This window comes from Bombina bombina, chromosome 4, assembly GCF_027579735.1.
Source record: "Bombina bombina isolate aBomBom1 chromosome 4, aBomBom1.pri, whole genome shotgun sequence".
In the NCBI taxonomy this organism is placed as follows: domain Eukaryota; kingdom Metazoa; phylum Chordata; class Amphibia; order Anura; family Bombinatoridae; genus Bombina; species Bombina bombina.
The window spans coordinates 1,195,069,779-1,195,094,869 of NC_069502.1; the positions used below are offsets into that span (position 1 = coordinate 1,195,069,779).

General features: G+C 41.5%; 1 protein-coding gene across 1 annotated transcript in view; it reads left to right on the forward strand.

Moving 5' to 3' along the window:
* Window positions 1-25,091, forward strand: part of KIF6 (kinesin family member 6) — an 872,665-nt gene that overhangs the window by 661,399 nt on the left and 186,175 nt on the right. Inside the window, exon 14 of the mRNA XM_053712809.1 lies at window positions 460-571. Coding sequence (XP_053568784.1) covers window positions 460-571 — 112 coding nt within the window. The remainder of the gene's footprint in view (window positions 1-459; window positions 572-25,091) is intronic.

A 25,091-nucleotide genomic window follows, 5' to 3' on the forward strand; every position in this document is an offset into this window, starting at 1 on the left:
AAAGAGCCAGTGGTTTTCTATATTGTGTAAGTGATGACTCTTTTTGCTTTGTTCAAACCACTACTGAATCTCTGAGCTGGCACAGTGTTTTAGGGTGCATGGGTTACTTACAGCATATCTGAGTATGCCACTGAAACAACAATAGCTTTTACTAGAAGCATTTTTGATAATATAATGTTTTTGTTCAAGATTTAATGTCTCCTGTGTACATGTCAGTTTTGGCTATTACATCCCTTTCAAATGTTAGATATCTATAATTGAATATATTTGATATACAAGTCTAATAAAATATGACTAATTGCTGCAATATTTCACCTGTTGTAATGTTTGCTAATGCTTATTTGCAGTGTTTTATCTCCTTTCCATAGAGGGGTCATATTAAGCATGGCCAATTACCTAGTACTCATGTGTTGAGCATTCTATGATTAATTGTTTTCTATATTCTGCTTCTTCCTGCAGTACTAGCAGAAGAGGAGATGTCTTTGGGACGTCAAGAAGCATTTGACCTTTTCAAACAGGATTATTCAGACAGGCTAACTATTGAAGACAACAAAGGACTCCTTAAACAGAGGTACAGTCTGTGCTGTGACAATACAACAGGTCTAGGGTGTGTCCCATCTGACTGTACTGTGACACTACAACAGGTCTAGGGTGTGTCCCATCTGACTGTACTGTGACAATATAACAGGTCTAGGGTGTGTCCCATCTGACTGTACTGTGACAATATAACAGGTCTAGGGTGTGTCCCATCTGACTGTACTGTGACACTACAACAGGTCTAGGGTGTGTCCCATCTGACTGTACTGTGACAATATAACAGGTCTAGGGTGTGTCCCATCTGACTGTACTGTGACACTACAACAGGTCTAGGGTGTGTCCCATCTGACTGTACTGTGACAATATAACAGGTCTAGGGTGTGTCCCATCTGTCTGTACTGTGACACTACAACAAGTGTAGGGTGTGTCCCATCTGTCTGTACTGTGACATTACAACTAGTCTAGGGTGTGTCTCATCTGTCTGTACTGTGACACTACAGCTAGTCTAGGGTGTGTCTCATCTGTCTGTACTCTGACAATACAACAGGTCTAGGGTGTGTCTCATCTGTCTGTACTCTGACAATACAACAGGTCTAGGGTGTGTCCCATCTGTCTGTACTGTGACACTACAACTAGTCTAGGGTGTGTCTCATCTGTCTGTACTGTGACACTACAGCTAGTCTAGGGTGTGTCTCATCTGTCTGTACTCTGACAATACAACAGGTCTAGGGTGTGTCTCATCTGTCTGTACTCTGACAATACAACAGGTCTAGGGTGTGTCCCATCTGTCTTTACTGTGACACTACAACTAGTCTAGGGTGTGTCCCATCTGTCTGTACTGTGACACTACAACAGGCCTAGGGTGTGTCCCATCTTTCTGTACTGTGACACTACAACAAGTGTAGGGTGTGTCCCATCTGTCTGTACTGTGACATTACAACTAGTCTAGGGTGTGTCTCATCTGTCTGTACTCTGACAATACAACAGGTCTAGGGTGTGTCCCATCTGTCTGTACTGTGACACTACAACTAGTCTAGGGTGTGTCTCATCTGTCTGTACTGTGACACTACAACTAGTCTAGGGTGTGTCTCATCTGTCTGTACTGTGACACTACAACTAGTCTAGGGTGTGTCTCATCTGTCTGTACTGTGACACTACAACAGGTCTAGGGTGTGTCCCATCTGTCTGTACTGTGACACTACAACAAGTGTAGGGTGTGTCTCATCTGTCTGTACTGTGACACTACAACTAGTCTAGGGTGTGTCTCATCTGTCTGTACTCTGACAATACAGCTAGTCTAGGGTGTGTCCCATCTGTCTGTACTGTGACACTACAACTAGTCTAGGGTGTGTCCCATCTCTCTGTACTGTGACACTACAACAGGTCTAGGGTGTGTCTCATCTGTCTGTACTCTGACAATACAACAGGTCTAGGGTGTGTCTCATCTGTCTGTACTGTGACACTACAACTAGTCTAGGGTGTGTCTCATCTGTCTGTACTCTGACAATACAACAGGTCTAGGGTGTGTCCCATCTGTCTGTACTGTGACACTACAGCTAGTCTAGGGTGTGTCCCATCTGTCTGTACTGTGACACTACAACAGGTCTAGGGTGTGTCCCATCTGTCTGTACTGTGACACTACAACAAGTGTAGGGTGTGTCCCATCTGTCTGTACTGTGACATTACAACTAGTCTAGGGTGTGTCTCATTTGTCTGTACTGTGACACTACAGCTAGTCTAGGGTGTGTCTCATCTGTCTGTACTGTGACACTACAGCTAGTCTAGGGTGTGTCTCATCTGTCTGTACTCTGACAATACAACAGGTCTAGGGTGTGTCTCATCTGTCTGTACTCTGACAATACAACAGGTCTAGGGTGTGTCCCATCTGTCTGTACTGTGACACTACAACTAGTCTAGGGTGTGTCCCATCTGTCTGTACTGTGACACTACAACAGGCCTAGGGTGTGTCCCATCTTTCTGTACTGTGACACTACAACAAGTGTAGGGTGTGTCCCATCTGTCTGTACTGTGGCATTACAACTAGTCTAGGGTGTGTCTCATCTGTCTGTACTCTGACAATACAACAGGTCTAGGGTGTGTCCCATCTGTCTGTACTGTGACACTACAACTAGTCTAGGGTGTGTCTCATCTGTCTGTACTGTGACACTACAACTAGTCTAGGGTGTGTCTCATCTGTCTGTACTGTGACACTACAACTAGTCTAGGGTGTGTCTCATCTGTCTGTACTGTGACACTACAACAGGTCTAGGGTGTGTCCCATCTGTCTGTACTGTGACACTACAACAAGTGTAGGGTGTGTCTCATCTGTCTGTACTGTGACACTACAACTAGTCTAGGGTGTGTCTCATCTGTCTGTACTCTGACAATACAGCTAGTCTAAGGTGTGTCCCATCTGCCTGTACTGTGACACTACAACTAGTCTAGGGTGTGTCCCATCTGTCTGTACTGTGACACTACAACTAGTCTAGGGTGTGTCTCATCTGTCTGTACTCTGACAATACAACAGGTCTAGGGTGTGTCTCATCTGTCTGTACTGTGACACTACAACTAGTCTAGGGTGTGTCTCATCTGTCTGTACTCTGACAATACAACAGGTCTAGGGTGTGTCCCATCTGTCTGTACTGTGACACTACAGCTAGTCTAGGGTGTGTCCCATCTGTCTGTACTGTGACACTACAACAAGTGTAGGGTGTGTCCCATCTGTCTGTACTGTGACATTACAACTAGTCTAGGGTGTGTCTCATCTGTCTGTACTCTGACAATACAACAGGTCTAGGGTGTGTCTCATCTGTCTGTACTGTGACACTACAACTAGTCTAGGGTGTGTCTCATCTGTCTGTACTCTGACAATACAACAGGTCTAGGGTGTGTCCCATCTGTCTGTACTGTGACACTACAGCTAGTCTAGGGTGTGTCCCATCTGTCTGTACTGTGACACTACAACAGGTCTAGGGTGTGCCCCATCTGTCTGTACTGTGACACTACAACAAGTGTAGGGTGTGTCCCATCTGTCTGTACTGTGACATTACAACTAGTCTAGGGTGTGTCTCATTTGTCTGTACTGTGACACTACAGCTAGTCTAGGGTGTGTCTCATCTGTCTGTACTGTGACACTACAGCTAGTCTAGGGTGTGTCTCATCTGTCTGTACTCTGACAATACAACAGGTCTAGGGTGTGTCTCATCTGTCTGTACTCTGACAATACAACAGGTCTAGGGTGTGTCCCATCTGTCTGTACTGTGACACTACAACTAGTCTAGGGTGTGTCCCATCTGTCTGTACTGTGACACTACAACAGGCCTAGGGTGTGTCCCATCTTTCTGTACTGTGACACTACAACAAGTGTAGGGTGTGTCCCATCTGTCTGTACTGTGGCATTACAACTAGTCTAGGGTGTGTCTCATCTGTCTGTACTCTGACAATACAACAGGTCTAGGGTGTGTCCCATCTGTCTGTACTGTGACACTACAACTAGTCTAGGGTGTGTCTCATCTGTCTGTACTGTGACACTACAACTAGTCTAGGGTGTGTCTCATCTGTCTGTACTGTGACACTACAACTAGTCTAGGGTGTGTCTCATCTGTCTGTACTGTGACACTACAACAGGTCTAGGGTGTGTCCCATCTGTCTGTACTGTGACACTACAACAAGTGTAGGGTGTGTCTCATCTGTCTGTACTGTGACACTACAACTAGTCTAGGGTGTGTCTCATCTGTCTGTACTCTGACAATACAGCTAGTCTAAGGTGTGTCCCATCTGCCTGTACTGTGACACTACAACTAGTCTAGGGTGTGTCCCATCTGTCTGTACTGTGACACTACAACTAGTCTAGGGTGTGTCTCATCTGTCTGTACTCTGACAATACAACAGGTCTAGGGTGTGTCTCATCTGTCTGTACTGTGACACTACAACTAGTCTAGGGTGTGTCTCATCTGTCTGTACTCTGACAATACAACAGGTCTAGGGTGTGTCCCATCTGTCTGTACTGTGACACTACAGCTAGTCTAGGGTGTGTCCCATCTGTCTGTACTGTGACACTACAACAAGTGTAGGGTGTGTCCCATCTGTCTGTACTGTGACATTACAACTAGTCTAGGGTGTGTCTCATCTGTCTGTACTCTGACAATACAACAGGTCTAGGGTGTGTCCCATCTGTCTGTACTGTGACACTACAGCTAGTCTAGGGTGTGTCCCATCTGTCTGTACTGTGACACTACAACAGGTCTAGGGTGTGTCCCATCTGTCTGTACTGTGACACTACAACAAGTGTAGGGTGTGTCCCATCTGTCTGTACTGTGACATTACAACTAGTCTAGGGTGTGTCTCATCTGTCTGTACTCTGACAATACAACAGGTCTAGGGTGTGTCCCATCTGTCTGTACTGTGACACTACAGCTAGTCTAGGGTGTGTCCCATCTGTCTGTACTGTGACACTACAACAGGTCTAGGGTGTGTCCCATCTATCTGTAATGTGACACTACAACTAGTCAAGGGTGTGCCCCATCAGTCTGTGCTGTAACAAAACAACAGGTCTAGGGTGTGTCCCATCTGTCTGTACTGTGACTTTACAACTAGTCTAGGGTGTGTCTCATCTGTATGTATTGTGACACTTCAACTAGTCTAGGGTGTGTCTCATCTGTCTGTACTGTGACACTACAACTAGTCTAGGGTGTGTCCCATCTGTCTGTACTGTGACACTACAACTAGTCTAGGGTGTGTCTCATCTGTCTGTACTGTGACAATACAACAGGTCTAGGGTGTGTCCCATCTGTCTGTACTGTGACACTACAACTAGTCTAGGGTGTGTCTCATCTGTCTGTACTCTGACAATACAGCTAGTCTAGGGTGTGTCCCATCTGTCTGTACTGTGACACTACAACTAGTCTAGGGTGTGTCCCATCTGTCTGTACTGTGACACTACAACTAGTCTAGGGTGTGTCTCATCTGTCTGTACTCTGACAATACAACAGGTCTAGGGTGTGTCTCATCTGTCTGTACTGTGACACTACAACTAGTCTAGGGTGTGTCTCATCTGTCTGTACTCTGACAATACAACAGGTCTAGGGTGTGTCCCATCTGTCTGTACTGTGACACTACAGCTAGTCTAGGGTGTGTCCCATCTGTCTGTACTGTGACACTACAACAGGTCTAGGGTGTGTCCCATCTGTCTGTACTGTGACACTACAACAAGTGTAGGGTGTGTCCCATCTGTCTGTACTGTGACATTACAACTAGTCTAGGGTGTGTCTCATCTGTCTGTACTCTGACAATACAACAGGTCTAGGGTGTGTCCCATCTGTCTGTACTGTGACACTACAGCTAGTCTAGGGTGTGTCCCATCTGTCTGTACTGTGACACTACAACAGGTCTAGGGTGTGTCCCATCTGTCTGTACTGTGACATTACAACTAGTCTAGGGTGTGTCTCATCTGTCTGTACTCTGACAATACAACAGGTCTAGAGTGTGTCCCATCTGTCTGTACTGTGACACTACAGCTAGTCTAGGGTGTGTCCCATCTGTCTGTAATGTGACACTACAACTAGTCAAGGGTGTGCCCCATCAGTCTGTGCTGTAACAAAACAACAGGTCTAGGGTGTGTCCCATCTGTCTGTACTGTGACTTTACAACTAGTCTAGGGTGTGTCTCATCTGTATGTATTGTGACACTTCAACTAGTCTAGGGTGTGTCTCATCTGTCTGTACTGTGACACTACAACTAGTCTAGGGTGTGTCCCATCTGTCTGTACTGTGACACTACAACTAGTCTAGGGTGTGTCTCATCTGTTCGTACTGTGACAATACAACAGGTCTAGGGTGTGTCCCATCTGTCTGTACTGTGACACTACAACTAGTCTAGGGTGTGTCTCATCTGTCTGTACTGTGACACTACAACTAGTCTAGGGTGTGTCCCATCTGTCTGTACTGTGACACTACAACTAGTCTAGGGTGTGTCTCATTTGTCTGTACTGTGACAATACAACAGGTCTAGGGTGTGTCCCATCTGTCTGTACTGTGACAATACAACTAGTCTAGGGTGTGTCCCATCTGTCTGTACTGTGACACTACAACTAGTCTAGGGTGTGTCTCATCTGTCTGTACTGTGACACTACAACTAGTCTAGGGCGTGTCTCATCTGTCTTTACTGTGACACTACAACAGGTCTAGGGTGTGTCCCATCTGTCTGTAATGTGACACTACAACTAGTCAAGGGTTTGTCTCATCTGTCTGTACTGTGACACTACAACACACTTTGGTTTGGGGCCTGACTTGAAAATAGAGAAATACATCTGTGTTTGTGATACCCTGTTTGCAAAAATACCTTCATGTATAATTTTGAAAAATCTCTGGTTAGAAAAGCTGAAACTCTCTTATTGGTATCTGGTAATGTATTAGGCGGTTTGATGTTGTTATATTTTTAGTATTTTAAAGCAAAGATATTCTTTATTGCTTTAGTTTAATTGAAGCTGGTATTCAAAGAGGTACTTTATAGTTGCAATGCTAGTATTAAATAGACCAGTGTGCTTCATATATTAAATATATTAGTGCTAAGTAATTTTCGGCTAGATTACGAGTTTTGCTTTATGAGTGAAAAAGCTCCATAACGATGCTTTTTCACTACCGCTGGTATTACGAGTTTTGCAGGTATATCTGTACTGCACACTTTTTTGGCCGTAACGCAACGTAACTATCGCAGCTTTCAAAAAGTCCTTTTTCAATGGGACTTCCACAGCGCCGGTAATACGAGTTTGCCTGTCCGGCCAAAAAGTGAGCAGTACAGCCTATACCGTCGAGATCCATACCGTAAACTGAAAGTCAGTAGTTATGGCTTTTATGTTACAAAGCTGTAACATAAAACTCATAACTAAAGTGCTAAAAAGTACACTAACACCTATTAACCCCTAAAAAGAGGCCCTTCCGCATCGCAAACACTAAAATTAGTAACCCCTAATCTGCCGCTCCCGACATCGCCGCCACTATAATAAACATATAAACCCCTAAACCGCTTCACTCCCGCATCGCAAACACTAGTTAAATATTATTAACCCCTAATCTGCTGTCCCTAACATTGCCGCAACCTACATTACTGTTATTAACCCCTAATAAGCTGCCCCCAAAATTGCCGCCCCTATACTAAAGTTATTAACCCCTAAACCTAACCCTAAGTCTAACCCTAACACCCCACTAACTTTAACATAATTAAATTAAATCTAAATAAAAATTACAATTAATACCTAAATAATTCCTATTTAAAACTAAATACTTACCTGTAAAATAAACCCTAAGCTAGCTACAATATTAATAGTTACATTTTATCTATCTTAGGTTTTATTTTTATTACACAGGTAAGTTTGTATTTATTTTTACTAGGTAGACTAGTTAGTAAATAGTTAACTAAATACAAACTTACCTGTAAAATAAAGCCTAACACCTAACCTTACACTACAATTAAATCAATTACATTAATTAAATACAATTAACTAAATTACCACAAAAAAACCCCCACTAAATTACACAAAATAAAAAATAAATTATCAAATATTTAAAATATTTACACCTAATCTAATAGCCCTATCAAAATAAAATAAAAATAAAAACATAGTCTAAACTAAACTGCCAATAGCCCTTAAAAGGGCCTTTTGCGGGGCATTGCCCCAAAGAAATCGCCTCTTTTACATGAAAAAAATAAATAAAATGCAAACAAACCCCCAACAGTAAAACCCACCACCCACACAACCAACCCCTTCAAATAAAATCCTATCTAAAAAAACCTAAGCTCCCCATTGCCCTGAAAAGGGCATTTGGATAGGCATCGCCCTTAAAAGGGCATTTAGCTCTTTTTCAGCCCAAACCCTAAGCTAACACTAACCCCTGAAGATCCACTTCAAGTTTTTGAAGACCGGACATCCATCCTCAACGAAGCCGAGAGAAGTCTTCAAGCTGCAAGAAGTGGTCCCCCAGACAGGCAGAAGTCTAAATCTAGATTGCATCTTCTATCTTCATCCTTCCGACGCAGAGTGGCTCCATCTTCAAGACATCCGGCGCGGAGCATCCTCTTCTTTCGAATCCTATTAAAGAATGAAGGTTCCTTTAAATGATGTCATCCAAGATGGCGTCCCTTGAATTCCGATTGGCTGATAGATTGAAGCTCAATCGTATTGGCTAATTACATCAGCCAATAGGATTTTTTCACCTTTAATTCCAATTGGCTGATAGAATTATATCAGCCAATCGGAATTCAAGGGACACCATCTTGGATAACGTCATTTAAAGGAACCTTCATTCTTCAAGAGAATTTGAAAGAAGAGGATGCTCCATGCCGGATGTCTTGAAGATGGACCCGTTCTGTGTCGGAAGGATGAAGATAGAAGATGCCGTCTGGATGAAGACTTCTGCCCGCCTGGAGGACCACTTCTTGCCGCTTGGATGACTTCTCCCTGCTTCGTTGAGGACTTCTGCCCGCTTGGATGAAGACTTCTCCCGGCTTCGTTGAGGATTGATGTCCGGTCTTCAAAAACTGTAAGTGGATCTTCGGGGGTTAGTGTTAGGTTTTCTTTCATGTAATTGGCAAGAGTCCATGAGCTAGTGACGTATGGGATATATAATCCTACCAGGAGGAGCAAAGTTTCCCAAACCTCAAAATGCCTATAAATACACCCCTCACCACACCCACAATTCAGTTTTACAAACTTTGCCTCCTATGGAGGTGGTGAAGTAAGTTTGTGCTAAGATTTCTACGTTGACATGCGCTTCTCAGCATTTTGAAGCCCGATTCCTCTCAGAGTACAGTGAATGTCAGAGGGATGTGAAGGGAGTATCACCTATTGAATGCAATGGTTTTCCTCATGGGAGATCTATTTCATAGGTTCTCTGTTATCGGTCGTAGAAATTCATCTTACACCTCCCTTTTCAGATCGACGATATACTCTCATGTACCATTACCTCTACTGATAACTGTTTCAGTACTGGTTTGGCTATCTGCTATATGTGGATGGGTGTCTTTCGGTAAGTATGTTTTTATTAATTAAGACACCTCAGCTATGGTTTGGCACTTTATGCATTAATATAAAGTTCTAAATATATGTATTGTACTTATATTTGCCATGAATCAGGTTCATATATTTCCTTTTGCAGATTGTCAGTTTCATATTTGGGGAAAGTAAATTTTAAGAATTTTTTTTCTTACCTTGGGTTTATTCTTTTTTCAATTGACTACATTTTCAAATTGCGGGCTGGATTAGGCTCGCGGGTGCGCCAAATGCTAAACTTTATTGCGTCATTCTTGACACAATATTTTTTGGCGCGAAAGACAGGTCCGTTGACGCAAGTTTTTCCAGTGTCATAGTTGATGCCGAGTTCTTCACACAGGGTGCGTCATTAGTGATGCAAGTGTGTCGTTTCCGGACATGGTTGGCGCCAAAAAAAAACGTTGTGCGTCATACTTGGCGCCAATTTTTTTTCATTGTTTATTACCCCATTGCTATTTGCCTCTTGCCTTTTTTCTTTGTCAGAGGGCTATGCTATTTGCATTTTTTTCCCATTCCTGAAATTGTCATATAAGGAAATTGATAATTTTGCTTTATATGTTGTTTTTTCTTTTACATTTGGCAAGATGTCTCAATCTGATCCTGTCTCAGAAGTATCTGTTGGAACTTTGCTGCCTGACATCGGTTCTACCAAAGCTAAGTGCATTTTTTGTAAAATTGTGGAGATTATATCTCCAAATGTCATTTGTATTAGTTGTCATGATAAACTTTTACATGCAGACAATGTGTCCATCATTAATAGTACATTGCCATTTGCAGTTCCTTCAACTTCTAATGTACATGACATACCTATGAATTTTAAAGAAATTGCTACTGATTCTATTCAGAAGGCTTTGTCTGCATTTCTGCCTTCTAATAAACGTAAAAGGTCTTTTAAAACTTCTCATAAAGTTGATGAAATTTCAAATGACCGACAACATAATGAATTTTCCTCCTCTGATGAGGATCTATCAGATTCAGAAGATCCTTCCTCAGATATTGACACTGACAAATCTACTTATTTATTTAATATTTGTTCTTTGTTAAAAGAAGTGTTAATTACTTTGGATATTGAGGAAGTTATTCCTCTTGATATCAAAACTAGTAAACGTTTAAATTCTGTTTTTAAACCTCCTATGGTTACTCCAGAGGTTTTCACTATTCCTGATGCTATTTCTGATATGATTTCTAAGGAATGGAATAAGCCGGGTAGTCCCTTTAATCCTTCTTCAAGGTTTAAAAAATGGTATCCTTTACCACCAAAGTTGATGGGGCTATTTCTACTCTTGCTAAACGTACCACTATTCCTATGGAAGATAGTACTTCTTTTAAGGATCCTTTAGATAGGAAACTTTAATCTTATTTAAGGAGAGCCTATTTATATTCAGGTCATCTACTTAGGCCTGCAATTTCCTTGGCTGATGTTGCAGCTGCATCAACTTTTTGGTTGAAGAATTTAGCGCAACAAGAATTGGATTCTGGCTTATCTAGCATTGTTCACTTACTGCAACATGCTAATCATTTTATTTGTGATGCTATTTTTGATATTTTCAAAATTGATGTTAGATCCATGTCTTTAGCTATTTTAGCTAGAAGAGCTTTGCGGCTTAAATCTTGGAATGCTGATATGACATCTTAAGTCTAGATTACCATTTCTTTCTTTCAAAGGTAATAATTTATTTGGTTCTCAGTTGGATTCTATTATTTCAACTGTTACTGGGGGAAAGGGAGTTTTTTTGCCTCAGGATAAAAAACCTAAGGGTAAATCTAGGGCTTCTAATCGTTTTCTTTCCTTTCATCAAAATAAGGAACAAAAACCTAATCCTTCCCCCAAGGAATCTGTTTCCAATTGTAAGCCTTCCTCAAATTGGAATAAATCCAAGCCTTTTAAGAAACCAAAGTCAGCCCCTAAGGCCGCATAAAGGTGCGGCCCTCATTCCAGCACAGCTGGTAGGGGGCAGATTAAGGTTTTTCAAGGATGTTTGGATAAATTATGTCCAAAATCAATGGATTCAGAGCATTGTCTCTCAGGGGTACCGAATAGGATTCAGAGTAAGACCTCCCGTGAGAAGATTTTTTCTCTCACACATCCCTGTAAATCCAGTAAAAGCTCAGGCTTTCCTGAAGTGTGTTTCAGACCTGGAGGTTTCAGGTGTAATCATGCCAGTTCCTTTTCAGGAACAAGGTCTGGGTTTTATTCAAATCTATTCATTGTCCCAAAGAAAGAAAATTCATTCAGACCAGTTCTGGATCTGAAAATTTTGAATCATTATGTAAGAGTACCAACTTTCAAGATGGTGACTATAAGGACTATTCTGCCTTTTGTTCAGCAAGGACATTATATGTCCACAATAGACTTGCAGGATGCATACCTTCATATTCCGATTCATCCAGAACATTATCAGTTCCTGAGATTCTCTTTTCTAGACAAGCATTACCAATTTGTTGCTCTTCCATTTGGCCTAGCAACAGCTCCAAGAATCTTTTCAAAGGTTCTCGGTGCCCTACTCTCTGTAATCAGAGAACAGGGTATTATGGTGTTTCCTTATTTGGACGATATCTTGGTACTAGCTCAGTCTTTACGTTCTGCAGAATCTCACACAAATCAACTAGTATTGTTTCTACAAAAACGTGATTGGAGGATCAATTTACTAAAAAGTTCCTTTATTCCTCAGACAAGGGTTGCATTTTTAGGTTTCCAGATAGATTCAGTGTCCATGACTCTGACTCTAACAGACAAGAGACATTTAAAATTGGTTGCAGCCTGTCGGCACCTTCAATCTCAGACATGTGCATTAAAGTTTTAGGTCTCATGACTGCAGCATCGGACGCTATTCCCTTTGCTCGTTTTCACATGTGACCTCTCCAGCTTTGTATGCTTAATTAAGGGTGCAGGGATTATACAAAGATATCACAATTAATATCCTTAAATCCCAATGTTCGACACTCCCTGACGTGGTGGTTAAATCACCAGTGTTTAGTTTAAGGGGCCTCTTTTGTTCGGCCAACCTGTACTGTGATCACAACAGGTGCGAGTCTTTCAGGTTGGGGAGCTGTCTAGAGATCTCTGACAGCACAAGGAGTTTTTAAATCTCAAGAGTCGAGATTACCAATCAATATTTTAGAACTCCGTGCAATTCTCAGAGCTCTTCAGTTTTGGCCTCTGTTGAAGAGAGAACCGTTCATCTGTTTTCAGACAGACAATATCACAACAATGGCATATGTCAATCATCAGGGCGGGACTCGCAGTCCCCAAGCTATGAAAGAAGTATCTTGAATACTTGCGTGGACGGAATCCATCTCCTGTCTAATTTCTGCGGTTCATATCCCAGGTGTAGACAATTGGGAGGCGGATTATCTCAGCCGTCAGACTTTACATCCGGGGGAGTGGTCCCTCCATCCAGATGTGTTTTCTCAGATTGTTCAGATGTGGGGTCTTCCAGAGATAGATTTGATGGTCTCTCATCTAAACAAGAAACTCCCCAGATACCTGTCCAGGTCCAGGGATTTTCAGGCGGAAGCAGTGGATGCGCTGACACTTCCTTGTTGTTATCAACCTGCTTATATTTTCCCAACTCTAGTTCTTCCAAGAGTGATCTCCAAAATCATCATGGAACAATTGTTTGTGTTGCTGGTGACTCGAGCATGGCCCCACAGGTTTTGGTATGCTGATCTTGTTCGGATGTCCAGTTGCCAACCTTGGCCACTTCGGTTAAGGCCAGATCTACTGTCTCAAGTTCCGTTTTTTCCATCAGGATCTCAAATCATTAAATTTGAAGGTATGGAAATTGAACGCTTAGTTCTAGGTCATAGAGGTTTCTCTGACTCAGTGATTAATACTATGTTACAAGCTCGTAAATCTGTTTCTAGAAAGATTTATTATCGAGTTTGGAAGGCTTACATTTCATGGCGTTCTACTCATAAATTCTCTTGGCATTCTTTTAGAATTCCTAGAATTTTACAGTTTCTTCAGGATGGTTTGGATAGGGGCTTGCCTGCAAGTTCCTTGAAGGGACAAATCTCTGCTCTTTCGGTTTTATTTCACAGAAAGATTGCTAATCTTCCTGATATTCACTGTTTTGTTCAGGCTTTAGTTCGTTTTAAGCCTGTCATTAAATCAATGTCTCCTCCTTGGAGTCTTAATTTGGTTTTGAAGGTGTTACAGGCTCCTCCATTTGAGCCTATGCACTCTTTGGACATTAAACTACTTTCTTGGAAAGTGTTGTTCCTTTTGGCCATCACTTCTGCTAGAAGAGTTTCTGAGCTATCTGCTCTTTCTTGTGAATCTCCTTTTCTGATTTTTCATCAGGATAAGGCGGTTTTGCGGACATCATTTAAATTTTTACCTAAGGTTGTGAATTCTTTTTTTTTTTTTTAATATTTATTTTCAGATTTTCAAACTATGCATATAAAAAAAAAAAAAAAAAAAAAACAAGAACAGGAAAAAATAAATAAATATATAAAACAACAAGTTAAACATGAATTGTGGAGACGCAGCTCCAATTAGTTCAATAACTCATGGAGACGCAGCTCCGCAACCAACATGCCCATACAGAGAGAAGAGAAAAAAATAATTTCTGACCAAGACTCAGTCAGAGCAATATCTTATAATAATCTCCAGCAAATTCCATTAGAATTATTGAATTTGAGCTAAGATTCTTTCTTTCATGTAATTGGCAAGAGTCCATGAGCTAGTGACGTATTGGATATACAATCCGACCAGGAGGGGCAAAGTTTCCCAAACTTTAAAATGCCTATAAATACACCCCTCACCACACCCACAATTCAGTTTTACAAACTTTGCCTCCTATGGAGGTGGTGAAGTAAGTTTGTGCTTGATTTTCTTCTGTGATATGCGCTTCTCAGCATTTTGAAGCCCGATTCCTCTCAGAGTACAGTGAATGTCAGAGGGATGTGAAGGGAGTATCACCTATTGAATTCTATGGTTTTCCTTGCGGGAAATCTTTTCATAGGTTCTCTGTTATCGGTTGTAGAGATTCATCTCCTACCTCCCTTTTCAGATCGACGATATACTCTCATATTCCATTACCTCTACTGATAACTGTTTCAGTACTGGTTTGGCTATCTGCTATATGTGGATGGGTGTCTTTCGGTAAGTATGTTTTCATTACTTAAGACACTCAGCTATGGTTTGGCACTTTATGTATTAATGTAAAGCTCTAAATATATGTATTGTACTTATATTTGCCATGAGTCAGGTTTATGTATATTTCCTTTTGCAGACTATCAGTTTCAAAATTGGGAAAAACATATTTAGGAAGTTATGTTTTCTTACCTGGGGTATAGTATTTTCTTCAAAATTGACTGTTTTCTTTCATTTTCGTGGGCAAAATTAGGCTCACATGGCTGCATAATGCTAATAATTATTGTGTCATTCTTGGCGCGAGAATTTTTTGGTGCGAAGGTACGTTAGTTGACGTAAATTCGCCATTTCTGGCGTCTTAGTTGACGGAAGGTTTTTTGCACAAGGTTGCGTCTGCCATGACGTGAGTTGCGTCATTTCCGGATGTTGTTAGCGCCAAAAAAATTAATTTTGCATTGCGCATCATATTTGACGCCAAATAATTTAATTATTTAAACCCCACTTCCTATATGCCTCTTGCCTTTTTCTATCCTCAGAGGGCTATGCTGTTTGCATTTTTTTCCCATTCCAATTTATTATTTTGCTTTATATGTTGTTTTTTCTCTTACATTTGCAAGATGTCTCAATCTGATCCTGTCTCAGAAACCACTGTTGGATTCCTGCTGCCTGATAGCAGTTTTACCAAAGATAATTGTATCTGTTGTTAATTAGTAGAGATTATATCTCCTGCGGTAGTATGTAACAGTTGTCATGATAAACTTTTACATGCACATAATGTATCCATCAGTACTAGTACAATGTCTGTTGTTCTTTCAACATCTAATGTACATGATATCCCTGTGAATTTAAAATATTTTATTGCTGATGCGATTCAGAAGGCTTTGTCTGCTATTCTGCCTTCTAATAAACGTAAAAGGTCTTATAAAACTTCTCATAAGTTGATGAAATTTCAAATGCCCGACAACACAATGATTTATCCTCCTCTGATGAGGATATTTCTGATTCAGAAGATCCTACCTCAGATATTGACACTGACAAATCTACTTATCTCTTTAAGATGGAGTATATTTGTTCCTTGTTTAAAGAGGTGTTGATTACTTTGGATATTGAGGAAACTAGTCCTCTTGATATTAAAACTAGTAAAGGTTTAAATTCTGATATAAACCTCCTGTGGTTACTCCAGAAGTTTTTCCAGTTCCTGATGCTATTTCTGATATGATTTCAAAGTAATGGAATAGGCCTGGTACTTATTTTATTCCTTCTGCTAGGTTTAAAAAGTTGTATCCCTTGCCATCAATTAGATTGGAGTTTTGGGAGAAAATCCCCAAAGTTGATGGGGCTATCTCTACTCTTGCCAAATGTACTACTATCCCTATGAAATATAGTACTTCCTTTAAGGAACCTTTAGATAGGAAACTTGAATCTTATCTAAGGAATGATGTTGCAGCTGCATCAACTTTTTGGTTGGAAAGTTTAGTACAACAGGTAACAGATCCTGATTGGTCTATCATTGTTCGCTTGCTTCAACATGCTAATCATTTTATCCGTGATGCTATTTTTGATATCATCAAAATTGATGTTAAATCTATGTCTTTAGCTATCTTAGCTAGAAAAGCTTTGTGACTTAAATTTTGGAATGCTGACATGGTATCTAAGTCTAGACTACTATCTCTTTCTTTCCAAGGTAACAATTTATTTGGTTCTCAGTTGGATTCAATTATTTCAACTGTTACTGAGGGGAAGGGAGTTTTTTTTTACGTCAGGATAAAATTATTTAAACTAGCAATAATGACACCCCTCCAACAGAAGATCCCACCCCTGATACTAGGGAAGCCCTCAATGGTTATTTTCAAGGCTTAGGTTTAACAACATTAACCAAAGAAGCAAGGGAACACTTAGAAGCACCCATCACGTTAGAGGAAATACAACAGGCTATTAAGGACTCCCCACTAGGAAAGAGCCCTGTGCCAGACGGCTATACGGTGGGATATTATAAGAAATTTAAAGATGTACTGTCCCCTCATTTGCTCACTCTATTTAATAGTTTAAGAGACAATCCCTTCCTGTCTAGAAACCTACTTGAGGCACACATTACCATAATCCCCAAACCAGGCAAACCAGCTACATGTCCTGAGAACTTTAGGCCAATATCTTTGATCAACACAGACATTAAAATACTAGCAAAAGTACTAGCAAATAGGTTAAATAAGTATCTGCCAAGTTTAATATCATGTGACCAAGTTGGATTCATCCCAGGACAAGAAGCCCGGGACATTACCATTAAAATTATACAGCTATCGCCCCCCTGGACCAACCTCCCAATTCCTTGACAACTTTGCTGCCTGGCTTCCTTACTTTCTCTCTACAAATACACCTGCTCTAATTCTGGGGGACTTCAACATCCCCATTGACAACGCATCTGCCCCGCTGCCTCTAAACTTCTCTCACTCACAAACTCCTTCGGCCTATTGCAATCCACCCTATTCCTTACCCACCGCGACGGACACTCTATTGATCTGGTATTCTCCTATCTCTGCTCTTTCCCTTATGTTGACTGTCGCCCATTTCCCATCTCAGACCACTATCTGCTCACCTTTAATCTTAATATACAGGCTAAACCTACTTCCACCCCTCACCCCCGCACCTGTAGAAATCTGCATACTGTTGACCCTCCCCAACTCTCCAACCTTATTAAAATATGCCTCCCCCACACTTGCACGATATCCTGCCCTGACCTTGCCAAAACCCACTACAACAATACTCTCTCCTCTGCACTTGACACCCTCGCTCTGCCCCAACTTTGCAAAGCCCCACGTCGTCAGCTCCAGCCCTGGCACTCCCAGCAAACACGCTACCTACAGAAATGCTCCCACACTGCTGAACGTGCCTGGAGAAAATCCCGCTCTGAACCTGATTTAATGCACTATAAGTTCATTCTTTACTCTTACACCTCTGCCCTTCACTTAGCTAAGCAAACCTACTTCTCTTCTCTTATATCCACTTACTCCTCAAAGCCTAAAAGGCTCTTCACCATTTTCAACTCTCTTCTCTACCCACCTGCACCACCACCCTCATCTGCGTTCAGTGCTCAAGACCTGGCTGACTAATTTTTCAATAAAACACTTACCATCCAAAGAAACATCCCAACACAAGACTGCAATCTCCCAACTCCACTCCCAGTCACCCCCTCTGCCGCTCTCTGCATCCTCCTCCCAACCACTGAGAGTGAAGTGGCTTCCCTATTGTCTTCTTCACACCTCACTACCTGTCCACTTGACCCTATTCCTTTGCATCTAATACCATCTCTATCTCCCACCCTCACTCCGGCTAGTACCCACATATTCAACCTCACCCTTTCTACCGTGTCATTCCCTGCCTCCTTCAAACATGCAAAGGTCACCCCCATCCTCAAAAAACCCTCCCTTGACCCTAACTCTCCTGTGAACTACCGCCCCATATCACTGCTCCCGCTAGCTTCAAAAATCCTTGAAAAACAAGTCTTCGATCGCCTAACCCACTTCCTGTCCTCTAACTTACTGCTCGACCCCCTGCAATCTGGCTTCCGTCCCCAACACTCAACTGAGACTGCCCTCACCAAGGTTACTAACAATCTCCTTTCTGCTAAAAACAAAGGCTACTACTCTATACTCATCTTACTCAACCTCTCTGCTGCCTTTGACACTGTTGACCATCCCCTTCTCCTACAGACTCTCAGCTCTCTAGGGCTCTGTGACACTGCCCTCTCCTGGATTCACTCTTATCTCTCTAACAGATCCTTCTTCGTCTCTTTTGCTGGTGGCTCCTCCTCTCCATTGCCTCTGTCTGTTGGAGTACCTCAAGGCTCTGTCCTGGGTCCTCTACTCTTCTCTATTTACACTTCTTCACTGGGTAAACTTATCAACAGCTATGGCTTCAGCTACCACCTCTATGCTGATGACACCCAGATCTACCTTTCAACCCCACTGTTGGCGGCACCACTATCTCCCCATCACCCCAAGTCTGCTGCCTCGGAGTCACACTTGACTCAAATCTGTCCTTCATTCCCCACATCAAACTGCTCTCTTCATCCTGTCGCAACCACCTACGCAATATCTCCAAAATGTGATTGTTTCTGAGTGACAAAACTACTAAACTGCTTATCCACTCCCTGATAATTTCCCGACTTGACTACTCCAATAACTTGCTAACTGGCCTCCCTCTCTCCACCTCTCTCCCCTTTAATTCATCCTAAATGCATCCGCAAGGCTAATCCACCTCTCTCGACAATCCGTTTCTGCTGCACCTCTCTGTGAGTCCCTTCACTGGCTCCCCATTCACAGCAGAATTAAATTCAAAATTCTCACCCTGACCTACAAAGCCCTCACCAATGCTGCCCCACCCTACCTGTCCTCACTCATAAGCAAATATACTCCAGCCCGCCCCCTAAGATCCAACAATGACCTGCTCCTTGCATCCTCTACCATCACCTCCTCTCATGCTAGACTGCAGGACTTGTCTTGTGCGGCTCCAACCCTCTGGAATGCACTTCCTTGAGCCATCAGACTCTCCCCTAACTTCTCCTCCTTTAAACGTTCCCTAAAGACCTTTTTTTTCAGGAAAGCTTATCACCCGACTCATTAACAAATGAACTTCACTAACCCAACAGTTGCCCTAATATCCACTAATATCATTCCCACCTTTGCAGCCCCCACCTCCTGTTTCCCACCCTCCTACCCATCTAGATTGTAAGTTCCCCAGGGAATAGGGCCCTCAATTCCCCCTGTATCTGTCTGTAAAATTGTGTCTCTTATTGTATTGTTTCTCCGTTGTGTATCCTTAATTAATTTAATCTGTTGGCGCTTTATAAATAAAGAATAATAATAATAATAATAATAATAATAACTAACAAATAACGCTAGGGTTACAGGGACATCCATGGTCCTTTTCTTGACCGATGCAGAGAAGGCCTTTGAAAGGGTCCGGTGGTCTTTTCTGTGCCGGGCAATGGTAGAAATGGGGATCCCAGAGCCTTTCCTTAACATGTCCTTAGCCTTATATTCTAACCCAAATGCTAGAATCAGAGTTAATGGCACTCTTTTTGATCCCTTTAATATCAACAATGGCACTAGACAGGGGTGTCCTTTGTCTCATCTCCTTTTCTCTTGTTAAGTGTATCCAGTCCACGGATCATCCATTACTTATGGGATATTCTCCTTCCCAACAGGAAGTTGCAAGAGGATCACCCACAGCAGAGCTGCTATATAGCTCCTCCCCTCACTGCCATATCCAGTCATTCTCTTGCAACTCTCAACTAAGATGGAGGTCGTAAGAGGACTGTGGTGTTTTATACTTAGTTTATTTCTTCAATCAAAGGTTTGTTATTTTTAAATGGTACTGGAGTGTACTGTTTATCTCAGGCAGTATTTGGAAGAAGAATCTGCCTGCGTTTTCTATGATCTTAGCAGAAGTAACTAAGATCCTTTGCTGTTCTCACATATTCTGAGGAGTGAGGTAACCTCAGAGGGGGAATAGCGTGCAGGTTTTCCTGCAATAAGGTATGTGCAGTTAAAATATTTTTCTAGGGATGGAATTTGCTAGAAAATGCTGCTGATACCGAAGTAATGTAAGTAAAGCCTTAAATGCAGTGATAGCGACTGGTATCAGGCTTATTAATAGAGATACATACTCTTATAAAAGTGTATTTTAAAATGTTTGCTGGCATGTTTAATCGTTTTTTATATGTTTGGTGATAAAACTTATTGGGGCCTAGTTTTTTCCACATGGCTGGCTTGAATTTTGCCTAGAAACAGTTCCTTGAGGCTTTCCACTGTTGTAATATGAGTGGGAGGGGCCTATTTTAGCGCTTTTTTGCGCAGCAAAAATTACAGACACAGACATCCAGCTTCTTCCTGCATGTTCCAGGACTTCTCTGAAGGGCTCAAAAGGCTTCAAAAGTCGTATTGAGGGAGGTAAAAAGCCATAGTAGAGCTGTGGCAGTTGTTGTGACTGTTTAAAAAACGTTTTTGTCATTTGTAATTCCGTTTTTGGTATTAAGGGGTTAATCATCCATTTGCAAGTGGGTGCAATGTTCTGCTAACTTGTTACATACACTGTAAAAATTTTGTTAGTGTAACTGCCTTTTTTCACTGTTATTTCCAATTTTGTAAACTTGTTTTAAGTGTTTTCCAAGCTTGCTAATCTCATTGCTAGTCTGTTTAAACATGTCTGATACAGAGGAACCTACTTGTTCATTATGTTTGAAAGCCATGGTGGAGCCCCATAGGAGAATGTGTACTAAATGTATTGATTTCACCTTAAACAGTAAAGATCAGTCTTTATCTATAAAAGAATTATCACCAGAGGGTTCTGTCGAGGGGGATGTTATGCCGACTAACTCTCCCCGCGTGTCAGACCCTTCGCCTCCCGCTCAGGGGACGCACGCTAATATGGCGCCAATTACATCAGGGACGCCCATAGAGATTACCTTGCAGGACATGGCTGCAATCATGAATAATACCCTGTCAGAGGTATTATCTAGATTGCCTGAATTAAGATGCAAGCGCGATAGCTCTGGGGTTAGGAGAGATACAGAGCGCGCAAATGCTGTAAGAGCCATGTCTGATACTGCGTCACAGTATGCAGAACATGAGGACGGAGAGCTTCATTCTGTGGGTGACATCTCTGACTCGGTGAAACCTGATTCAGAGATTTCTAATTTTAAATTAAAGCTTGAGAACCTCCGTGTATTGCTTGGGGAGGTATTAGCTGCTCTGAATGACTGTAACACAGTTGCAATTCCAGAGAAATTGTGTAGGCTGGATAGATACTACGCGGTGCCAGTGTGTACTGACGTTTTTCCTATACCTAAAAGGCTTACAGAAATTATTAGCAAGGAGTGGGATAGACCCGGTGTGCCCTTTTCCCCACCTCCTATATTTAGAATAATGTTTCCAATAGACGCCAATACACGGGACTTATGGCAGACGGTCCCTAAGGTGGAGGGAGCAGTTTCTACTTTAGCAAAGCGTACCACTATCCCGGTTGAGGACAGTTGTGTTTTTTCAGATCCAATGGATAAAAAATTGGAGGGTTACCTTAAGAAAATGTTTATTCAACAAGGTTTTATTTTGCAGCCCTTTGCATGCATTGCGCCTGTGACTGCTGCGGCGGCATTCTGGTTTGAGGCCCTGGAAGAGGCCATCCATACAGCTCCATTGGAGGAAATTATTGACAAGCTTAGAACACTTAAGCTAGCTAACTCATTTGTTTCTGATGCCATTGTTCATTTGACTAAACTAACGGCTAAGAATTCCGGATTCGCCATCCAGGCGCGTAGGGCGCTATGGCTTAAATCCTGGTCAGCTGACGTGACTTCAAAGTCTAAGTTACTCAACATTCCTTTCAAGGGGCAGACCTTATTCGGGCCTGGCTTGAAGGAAATTATTGCTGACATTACTGGAGGCAAGGGTCATACCCTTCCTCAGGACAGGGCCAAATCAAAGGCCAAACAGTCTAATTCTTGTGCCTTTCGAAATTTCAAGGCAGGAGCAGCATCAACTTCCTCCGCTTCAAAACAAGAGGGAACTGTTGCTCATTCCAGACAGGCCTGGAACAAGGGCAAGCAGGCCAGAAAACCTGCTGCTGCCCCCAAGACAGCATGAAGGAACGGCCCCCTATCCGGAAACGGATCTAGTGGGAGGCAGACTTTCTCTCTTTGCCCAGGCGTGGGCAAGAGATGTTCAGGATCCCTGGGCGTTGTAGATCATATCTGAAGCCCGATTCCTCTCAGAGTACAGTGAATGTCAGAGGGATGTGAAGGGAGTATCACCTATTGAATTCTATGGTTTTCCTTGCGGGAAATCTTTTCATAGGTTCTCTGTTATCGGTTGTAGAGATTCATCTCCTACCTCCCTTTTCAGATCGACGATATACTCTCATATTCCATTACCTCTACTGATAACTGTTTCAGTACTGGTTTGGCTATCTGCTATATGTGGATGGGTGTCTTTCGGTAAGTATGTTTTCATTACTTAAGACACTCAGCTATGGTTTGGCACTTTATGTATTAATGTAAAGCTCTAAATATATGTATTGTACTTATATTTGCCATGAGTCAGGTTTATGTATATTTCCTTTTGCAGACTATCAGTTTCAAAATTGGGAAAAACATATTTAGGAAGTTATGTTTTCTTACCTGGGGTATAGTATTTTCTTCAAAATTGACTGTTTTCTTTCATTTTCATGGGCAAAATTAGGCTCACATGGCTGCATAATGCTAATAATTATTGTGTCATTCTTGGCGCGAGAATTTTTTGGTGCGAAGGTACGTTAGTTGACGTAAATTCGCCATTTCTGGCGTCTTAGTTGACGGAAGGTTTTTTGCACAAGGTTGCGTCTGCCATGACGTGAGTTGCGTCATTTCCGGATGTTGTTAGCGCCAAAAAAATTAATTTTGCATTGCGCATCATATTTGACGCCAAATAATTTAATTATTTAAACCCCACTTCCTATATGCCTCTTGCCTTTTTCTATGCTCAGAGGGCTATGATGTTTGCATTTTTTTTCCCATTCCAATTTATTATTTTGCTTTATATGTTGTTTTTTCTCTTACATTTGCAAGATGTCTCAATCTGATCCTGTCTCAGAAACCACTGTTGGATTCCTGCTGCCTGATAGCAGTTTTACCAAAGATAATTGTATCTGTTGTTAATTAGTAGAGATTATATCTCCTGCGGTAGTATGTAACAGTTGTCATGATAAACTTTTACATGCACATAATGTATCCATCAGTACTAGTACAATGTCTGTTGTTCTTTCAACATCTAATGTACATGATATCCCTGTGAATTTAAAATATTTTATTGCTGATGCGATTCAGAAGGCTTTGTCTGCTATTCTGCCTTCTAATAAACGTAAAAGGTCTTATAAAACTTCTCATAAGTTGATGAAATTTCAAATGACCAACAACACAATGATTTATCCTCCTCTGATGAGGATATTTCTGATTCAGAAGATCCTACCTCAGATATTGACACTGACAAATCTACTTATCTCTTTAAGATGGAGTATATTTGTTCCTTGTTTAAAGAGGTGTTGATTACTTTGGATATTGAGGAAACTAGTCCTCTTGATATTAAAACTAGTAAAGGTTTAAATTCTGATATAAACCTCCTGTGGTTACTCCAGAAGTTTTTCCAGTTCCTGATGCTATCTCTGATATGATTTCAAAGTAATGGAATAGGCCTGGTACTTATTTTATTCCTTCTGCTAGGTTTAAAAAGTTGTATCCCTTGCCATCAATTAGATTGGAGTTTTGGGAGAAAATCCCCAAAGTTGATGGGGCTATCTCTACTCTTGCCAAATGTACTACTATCCCTATGAAATATAGTACTTCCTTTAAGGAACCTTTAGATAGGAAACTTGAATCTTATCTAAGGAATGATGTTGCAGCTGCATCAACTTTTTGGTTGGAAAGTTTAGTACAACAGGTAACAGATCCTGATTGGTCTATCATTGTTCGCTTGCTTCAACATGCTAATCATTTTATCCGTGATGCTATTTTTGATATCATCAAAATTGATGTTAAATCTATGTCTTTAGCTATCTTAGCTAGAAAAGCTTTGTGACTTAAATTTTGGAATGCTGACATGGTATCTAAGTCTAGACTACTATCTCTTTCTTTCCAAGGTAACAATTTATTTGGTTCTCAGTTGGATTCAATTATTTCAACTGTTACTGAGGGGAAGGGAGTTTTTTTTTACGTCAGGATAAAATTATTTAAACTAGCAATAATGACACCCCTCCAACAGAAGATCCCACCCCTGATACTAGGGAAGCCCTCAATGGTTATTTTCAAGGCTTAGGTTTAACAACATTAACCAAAGAAGCAAGGGAACACTTAGAAGCACCCATCACGTTAGAGGAAATACAACAGGCTATTAAGGACTCCCCACTAGGAAAGAGCCCTGTGCCAGACGGCTATACGGTGGGATATTATAAGAAATTTAAAGATGTACTGTCCCCTCATTTGCTCACTCTATTTAATAGTTTAAGAGACAATCCCTTCCTGTCTAGAAACCTACTTGAGGCACACATTACCATAATCCCCAAACCAGGCAAACCAGCTACATGTCCTGAGAACTTTAGGCCAATATCTTTGATCAACACAGACATTAAAATACTAGCAAAAGTACTAGCAAATAGGTTAAATAAGTATCTGCCAAGTTTAATATCATGTGACCAAGTTGGATTCATCCCAGGACAAGAAGCCCGGGACATTACCATTAAAATTATACAGCTATCGCCCCCCTGGACCAACCTCCCAATTCCTTGACAACTTTGCTGCCTGGCTTCCTTACTTTCTCTCTACAAATACACCTGCTCTAATTCTGGGGGACTTCAACATCCCCATTGACAACGCATCTGCCC